We start from the raw sequence: 7,500 nt of genomic DNA, 5'->3' as shown, positions 1-7,500 counted from the left end.
TAAAAACGTTTTGAATCTTTGTGGTGAAACTTCCCACGTTCCTTGAACGCAGCACAGCTCTCCCACACACGTCACTTCCGGTGTCCGTGACGCTCTCCGTGTTTTTATTTTAAATATTGTAATTTTTAAAACTTTATTGTTATTATTTAAACTATCGATAAAAGCTGAAGAAGTGACGTCAACTTTCAGTTGAAACTTCCGGTTGTTGTTTGTTTTTTCTGCGTCAGAGCTACGTCACGGTTTAGCGTCCTGTTACCATAGCAACCGAGCAGCGCGACAACGGAGGACACGGAAAAACAGGTGAAGTTCACTTTAATACTTTAATTAATGATCCAGAGACCTGATCCAGGATCAGATCCAGGACCAGAGGCTGGAGCTGCTGCCCCTGAGACCTGATCCAGGACCAGAGGCTGGAGCTGCTGCCCCTGAGACCTGATCCAGGACCAGAGGCTGGAGCTGCTGCCCCTGAGACCTGATCCAGGACCAGAGGCTGGAGCTGCTGCCCCTGAGACCTGATCCAGGACCAGAGGCTGGAGCTGCTGCCCCTGAGACCTGATCCAGGACCAGAGGCTGGAGCTGCTGCCCCTGAGACCTGATCCAGGATCAGAGGCTGGAGCTGCTGCCCCTGAGACCTGATCCAGGACCTGTTATTGTTTGAGTGTTTGGTTAAAGATGAATCTGTTTCCATGACTCCTGCAGGAACCTTCGTCCTCCTCTTCCTCACTCATGTCGTCCCCCAGAGTGGGCGTGGTCAGAGACTCCATGTTGACCAATCCGCTGCACATCAAGGTAAAGTGTGTGAGCGTCACCTCTCTGAGGGGGGGGGGGGGGGGGGGGGGGGGGGCTCACCTCCACACACAGTCTGGATCTGGACCCGTGCTCCTGGATAGGGGTTGGACCCTGGTCTTCTCTGGAGGGGCCCAGGGTGTGAGGGGCCGGGCGGGTGTGGGGAGACTCTCAAACCCCCGGCTGAGCGCCGCGGTGTTGGAGTTGACCCCGGTGGACCAGAGGGTGGCCTCCTTACGCCTGCGGGTGGTGGGGGGGGGACTCTGACTGTTGTTGGTGCAGATGCAGCGAACAGCAGTTCAGAGTCTGGGGCCTTCTTGGACCCTGAATGGAGTCCTGCATGGGGCTCCAGTAGGGGACTCCAGAGTCCTGCTGGGAGACTTCGGTGAGCTGTGGCCTCAAGGTCTCAGGTGCCTCAAGGGGCGGGGACCCTGGAGCACCGTGGTGGACCCCGGGGGTCAGGGGTCCCCCTGAAGAAGGAGGCCTTCAGGATCTGGTCTCCCAGAAGACTCCGGAGGTGGTTCTGAGGTCCCCACAGGTCCCCGCCCCTTGAGGCACCTGAGACCTTGAGGCCACAGCTCACCGCTGCAGCTTCAGCAGTGGAAGCTTTGAACATCGCCCGCTCCGGTTCGATGCCCCCAACCTCCACAGGGACGCCAGACAAGCTCCTCCGGAGGTGTGAGGTGAAGGTCTCTGGGACAGGGGCCTCCTCCAGACGGTCCCAGTTCACCCGCACTACTGGTTTGGGTTTACCCGGTCTGTCCAGAACCTTCCCCGTCCTCTGACCCACTCATCCCCAGATGGTGATCAGCTGACAGCTCTGCCCCTCTCTTCACCCGAGTGTCCAAAACATCCGGCCTCAGATCAGATGAGACCATCACAGACTGGATCCTGGACCTTTGGCCTAGTGTGCTCTGGAACCAGGTCCACTTCTGAGCCTCCTTCTGTTCCAACATGGTGTTTGTTAAAGAGGATCCAGGACCAGCACACAAGTCTAACACCAGACGCTGGGGTTTAGATCAGGGAGGCCGTTCCTCCCAATCAGCCTCTCCAGGTGTCTCCATCGTTGCCCACGTGGGCGTTGAAGTCTCCCAGCAGGACTCTGGAGTCCCCTACTGGAGCCCCATGCAGGACTCCATTCAGGGTCTCCAAGAAGGCCCCAGACTCTGAACTGCTGTTCACTGCATCTGCACCAACAACAGTCAGAGCCCCCCCCCACCACCCGCAGGCGTAAGGAGGCCACCCTCTGGTCCACCGGGGTCAACTCCAACACCGCGGCGCTCAGCCGGGGGTTTGAGATGATGATGATGATGATGATGATGATGATGATGATGATGAAGATGGTGATAATGAAGATGGTGTTGTGTTCAGGCGTCCCTGGGTCGGTCCAGGTCCAGAGGTCTGGCGGTTCCTGGTCCGGACTTCACCTACGGCGTCAGCAGCAGTTCGCTCCGAGACGGGGGCGTGTCTGAAGGTAAGCCCCGCCCACATTAGCATGTAGCTTTAGCATCGAACACTCACATCACCTGCAGACTGATAGCATTAGCATGTAGCTTTAGCATCGAACACTCACATCACCTGCAGACTGATAGCATTAGCACGTTGTTAGCTGTGGATAAACATGTTAGCATTTCTCACCCAAACCTGGGTCCAGAGGTTCCAAACTTTCAAAAATGTATTTATACCTCTGTGTTGTTGGGAGTTGTAGTTTCTGGTCTCTGTGTTGTTGGGAGTTGTAGTTTCTGGTCTCTGAGCTGTTGGGAGTTGTAGTTTCTGGTCTCTGAGCTGTTGGGAGTTGTAGTTTCTGGTCTCTGAGCTGTTGGGAGTTGTAGTTTCTGGTCTCTGAGCTGTTGGAAGTTGTAGTTTCTGGTCTCTGAGCTGCTGGGAGTTGTAGTTTCTGGTCTCTGAGCTGTTGGGAGTTGTAGTTTCTGGTCTCTGAGCTGTTGAGAGTTGTAGTTTCTGGTCCCTGTGTTGTTGGGAGTTGTAGTTTCTGGTCTCTGAGCTGTTGGGAGTTGTAGTTTCTGGTCTCTGTGTTGTTGGGAGTTGTAGTTTCTGGTCTCTGAGCTGCTGGGAGTTGTAGTTTCTGGTCTCTGTGTTGTTGGGAGTTGTAGTTTCTGGTCTCTGTGTTGTTGGGAGTTGTAGTTTCTGGTCTCTGAGCTGTTGGGAGTTGTAGTTTCTGGTCTCTGAGCTGTTGGAAGTTGTAGTTTCTGGTCTCTGAGCTGCTGGGAGTTGTAGTTTCTGGTCTCTGTGTTGTTGGGAGTTGTAGTTTCTGGTCTCTGTGTTGTTGGGAGTTGTAGTTTCTGGTCTCTGTGTTGTTGGGAGTTGTAGTTTCTGGTCTCTGAGCTGCTGGGAGTTGTAGTTTCTGGTCTCTGTGTTGTTGGGAGTTGTAGTTTCTGGTCTCTGAGCTGTTGGGAGTTGTAGTTTCTGGTCTCTGAGCTGTTGGGAGTTGTAGTTTCTGGTCTCTGAGCTGTTGGAAGTTGTAGTTTCTGGTCTCTGAGCTGCTGGGAGTTGTAGTTTCTGGTCCCTGTGTTGTTGGGAGTTGTAGTTTCTGGTCTCTGTGTTGTTGGGAGTTGTAGTTTCTGGTCTCTGAGCTGTTGGGAGTTGTAGTTTCTGGTCTCTGAGCTGTTGGGAGTTGTAGTTTCTGGTCTCTGAGCTGTTGGGAGTTGTAGTTTCTGGTCTCTGAGCTGTTGGAAGTTGTAGTTTCTGGTCTCTGAGCTGCTGGGAGTTGTAGTTTCTGGTCTCTGAGCTGTTGGGAGTTGTAGTTTCTGGTCCCTGTGTTGTTGGGAGTTGTAGTTTCTGGTCTCTGAGCTGTTGGGAGTTGTAGTTTCTGGTCTCTGTGTTGTTGGGAGTTGTAGTTTCTGGTCTCTGAGCTGTTGGGAGTTGTAGTTTCTGGTCCCTGTGTTGTTGGGAGTTGTAGTTTCTGGTCTCTGAGCTGTTGGGAGTTGTAGTTTCTGGTCTCTGTGTTGTTGGGAGTTGTAGTTTCTGGTCTCTGTGTTGTTGGGAGTTGTAGTTTCTGGTCTCTGAGCTGTTGGGAGTTGTAGTTTCTGGTCTCTGAGCTGTTGGAAGTTGTAGTTTCTGGTCTCTGAGCTGCTGGGAGTTGTAGTTTCTGGTCTCTGTGTTGTTGGGAGTTGTAGTTTCTGGTCTCTGTGTTGTTGGGAGTTGTAGTTTCTGGTCTCTGTGTTGTTGGGAGTTGTAGTTTCTGGTCTCTGAGCTGCTGGGAGTTGTAGTTTCTGGTCTCTGTGTTGTTGGGAGTTGTAGTTTCTGGTCTCTGAGCTGTTGGGAGTTGTAGTTTCTGGTCTCTGAGCTGTTGGGAGTTGTAGTTTCTGGTCTCTGAGCTGTTGGAAGTTGTAGTTTCTGGTCTCTGAGCTGCTGGGAGTTGTAGTTTCTGGTCTCTGTGTTGTTGGGAGTTGTAGTTTCTGGTCTCTGTGTTGTTGGGAGTTGTAGTTTCTGGTCTCTGAGCTGTTGGGAGTTGTAGTTTCTGGTCTCTGAGCTGTTGGGAGTTGTAGTTTCTGGTCTCTGAGCTGTTGGAAGTTGTAGTTTCTGGTCTCTGTGTTGTTGGGAGTTGTAGTTTCTGGTCTCTGAGCTGTTGGGAGTTGTAGTTTTTGGTCTCTGAGCTGTTGGGAGTTGTAGTTTTTGGTCTCTGAGCTGTTGGGAGTTGTAGTTTTTGGTCTCTGAGCTGTTGGGAGTTGTAGTTTTTGGTCTCTGAGCTGTTGGGAGTTGTAGTTTCTGGTCTCTGAGCTGTTGGGAGTTGTAGTTTCTGGTCTCTGAGCTGTTGGAAGTTGTAGTTTCTGGTCTCTGTGTTGTTGGGAGTTGTAGTTTCTGGTCTCTGTGTTGTTGGGAGTTGTAGTTTCTGGTCTCTGAGCTGCTGGGAGTTGTAGTTTCTGGTCTCTGTGTTGTTGGGAGTTGTAGTTTCTGGTCTCTGTGTTGTTGGGAGTTGTAGTTTCTGGTCTCTGAGCTGCTGGGAGTTGTAGTTTCTGGTCTCTGAGCTGCTGGGAGATGTAGTTTCTGGTCTCTGTCGTCTCAGTTCTGTCCAGTTGGAGGGTTCAGTCCAGACGTGGAGACTCGGCTCCTCATCGACCGCCCGTTACGGACTTCGTGACTCTGAACCGGGACGCGGTGAAGTCCGGTCTGGTGACGTCCAAAGAGCTGAGTCAGTACCGGGCTCAGAGGGGCCGGGCCAGGAGCCACAGCCCGCCCCCGAAACAGCAGCAGGGCGGAGCGTCGCGGCGCCCGCCGGTGCCTGACATCACGTTCGGAGTCACGACCAGGTCAGAAAACACCACACGGCTGATCTTTGACCTTTGACCTGTGATTGTGACTGATGGTGACTGACGTGCTCATGGACCCGTCCCTCAGGGCGCCGTCTCCTCTGGCGGACCTCCTCTCTCATCAGTACGCTCGCCGCTGGATGGACGAACAGCTGAGCAGGAACCAAACCGGCGACCAAAGCCAGCTGCAGAGGGTGAGAGCCCAGTGATGTCATCGCCCCGGACAGTGATGTCATCACCCAGGACAGTGATGTCATTGTCCAGGACAGTGATGTCATCGTCCAGGACAGTGATGTCATCGTCCAGGACAGTGATGTCATCGTCCAGGACGGTGATGTCATTGTCCAGGACAGTGATGTCATCGTCCACGACAGTGATGTCATCGCCCAGGACAGTGACGTCATCGTCTTGTGAAGTGTAAATCTAACATTTAGTGTGTGTGTGTGTGTATGTGTCTGTGTGTGTGTGTGTGTGTGTGTGTGTGTGTAGATCAAACCAGGAAGTATCCCTGACACCAGGACCAGCCTGTTGAGGCGGAGCCACGCTCTGCCCGTCACACAGACGCCGTTCACGCCGCCTCGCTTCACGAAGGTAACAACTTCCTGTTCCTCTTCCACAGCCAATCAGAGTCGTTTCCCTCGGTGACGCCGTCGTAAACGTGTGTTAAAGTGTCCTCTAGGAGCATAAACGTGTGTTAAAGTGTCCTCTAGGAGCATAAACGTGTGCTAAAGTGTCCTCTAGGAGCATAAACGTGTGTTAAAGTGTAGGAGCATAAACGTGTGTTAAAGTGTCCTCTAGGAGCATAAACGTGTGTTAAAGTGTCCTCTAGGAGCATAAACGTGTGCTAAAGTGTCCTCTAGGAGCATAAACGTGTGCTAAAGTGTCCTCTAGGAGCATAAACGTGTGCTAAAGTGTCCTCTAGGAGCATAAACGTGTGTTAAAGTGTCCTCTAGGAGCATAAACGTGTGCTAAAGTGTCCTCTAGGAGCATAAACGTGTGTTAAAGTGTCCTCTAGGAGCATAAACGTGTGTTAAAGTGTCCTCTAGGAGCGTAAACGTGTGTTAAAGTGTCCTCTAGGAGCATAAACGTGTGCTAAAGTGTCCTCTAGGAGCATAAACGTGTGCTAAAGTGTCCTCTAGGAGCATAAACGTGTGCTAAAGTGTCCTCTAGGAGCATAAACGTGTGTTAAAGTGTCCTCTAGGAGCATAAACGTGTGTTAAAGTGTCCTCTAGCAGCATAAACGTGTGTTAAAGTGTCCTCTAGGAGCATAAACGTGTGTTAAAGTGTCCTCTAGGAGCATAAACGTGTGTTAAAGTGTCCTCTAGGAGCATAAACGTGTGTTAAAGTGTCCTCTAGGAGCATAAACGTGTGTTAAAGTGTCCTCTAGGAGCATAAACGTGTGTTAAAGTGTCCTCTAGGAGCATAAACGTGTGCTAAAGTGTCCTCTAGGAGCATAAACGTGTGTTAAAGTGTCCTCTAGGAGCATAAACGTGTGCTAAAGTGTCCTCTAGGAGCATAAACGTGTGTTAAAGTGTCCTCTAGGAGCATAAACGTGTGTCAAAGTGTCCTCTAGGAGCATAAACGTGTGTTAAAGTGTCCTCTAGGAGCATTAACGTGTGTTAAAGTGTCCTCTAGGAGCATAAACGTGTGTTGAAGTGTCCTCTAGGAGCATAAACGTGTGTTAAAGGTTCCTCTAGGAGCATAAACGTGTGTTAAAGTGTCCTCTAGGAGCATAAACGTGTGTTAAAGTGTCCTCTAGGAGCATAAACGTGTGCTAAAGTGTCCTCTAGGAGACTAAACGTGTGCTAAAGTGTCCTCTAGGAGCATAAACGTGTGCTAAAGTGTCCTCTAGGAGCATAAACGTGTGTTAAAGTGTCCTCTAGGAGCATAAACGTGTGTTAAAGTGTCCTCTAGGAGCATAAACGTGTGCTAAAGTGTCCTCTAGGAGCATAAACGTGTGCTAAAGTGTCCTCTAGGAGCATAAACGTGTGTTAAAGTGTCCTCTAGGAGCATAAACGTGTGCTAAAGTGTCCTCTAGGAGCATAAACGTGTGTTAAAGTGTCCTCTAGGAGCATAAGCGTGTGCTAAAGTGTCCTCTAGGAGCATAGACGTGTGCTAAAGTGTCCTCTAGGAGCATAAACGTGTGCTAAAGTGTCCTCTAGGAGCATAGACGTGTGCTAAAGTGTCCTCTAGGAGCATAAACGTGTGTTAAAGTGTCCTCTAGGAGCATAAACGTGTGTTAAAGTGTCCTCTAGGAGCATAAACGTGTGCTAAAGTGTCCTCTAGGAGCATAAACGTGTGTTAAAGTGTCCTCTAGGAGCATAAACGTGTGCTAAAGTGTCCTCTAGGAGCATAAACGTGTGATAAAGTGTCCTCTAGGAGCATAAACGTGTGCTAAAGTGTCCTCTAGGAGCATAAACGTGTGTTAAAGTGTCCTCTAGGAGCA

General features: G+C 50.8%; 1 protein-coding gene across 1 annotated transcript in view; it reads left to right on the top strand.

Annotated features, from left to right (window-relative positions):
* Window positions 1-726: 726 nt before the first annotated feature.
* cfap77 (cilia and flagella associated protein 77) overlaps window positions 727-7,500 on the top strand; it is a gene marked incomplete at both ends in the record, with an annotated part of 8,243 nt that continues 1,469 nt past the window's right edge. Inside the window, 6 exons of the mRNA XM_083912831.1 lie at window positions 727-789; window positions 2,158-2,260; window positions 4,811-5,054; window positions 5,143-5,248; window positions 5,319-5,459; window positions 5,544-5,645. Of these exons, the coding sequence (XP_083768957.1) occupies window positions 727-789; window positions 2,158-2,260; window positions 4,811-5,054; window positions 5,143-5,248; window positions 5,319-5,459; window positions 5,544-5,645 (759 nt within the window). The remainder of the gene's footprint in view (window positions 790-2,157; window positions 2,261-4,810; window positions 5,055-5,142; window positions 5,249-5,318; window positions 5,460-5,543; window positions 5,646-7,500) is intronic.

The sequence above is a fragment of the Echiichthys vipera genome, assembly GCF_963691815.1.
Source record: "Echiichthys vipera genome assembly, chromosome: 4".
Classification (NCBI taxonomy): domain Eukaryota; kingdom Metazoa; phylum Chordata; class Actinopteri; order Perciformes; family Trachinidae; genus Echiichthys; species Echiichthys vipera.
Note: the sequence above shows the minus strand (reverse complement) of the source record. Positions and strands in the feature narration are given on the sequence as shown.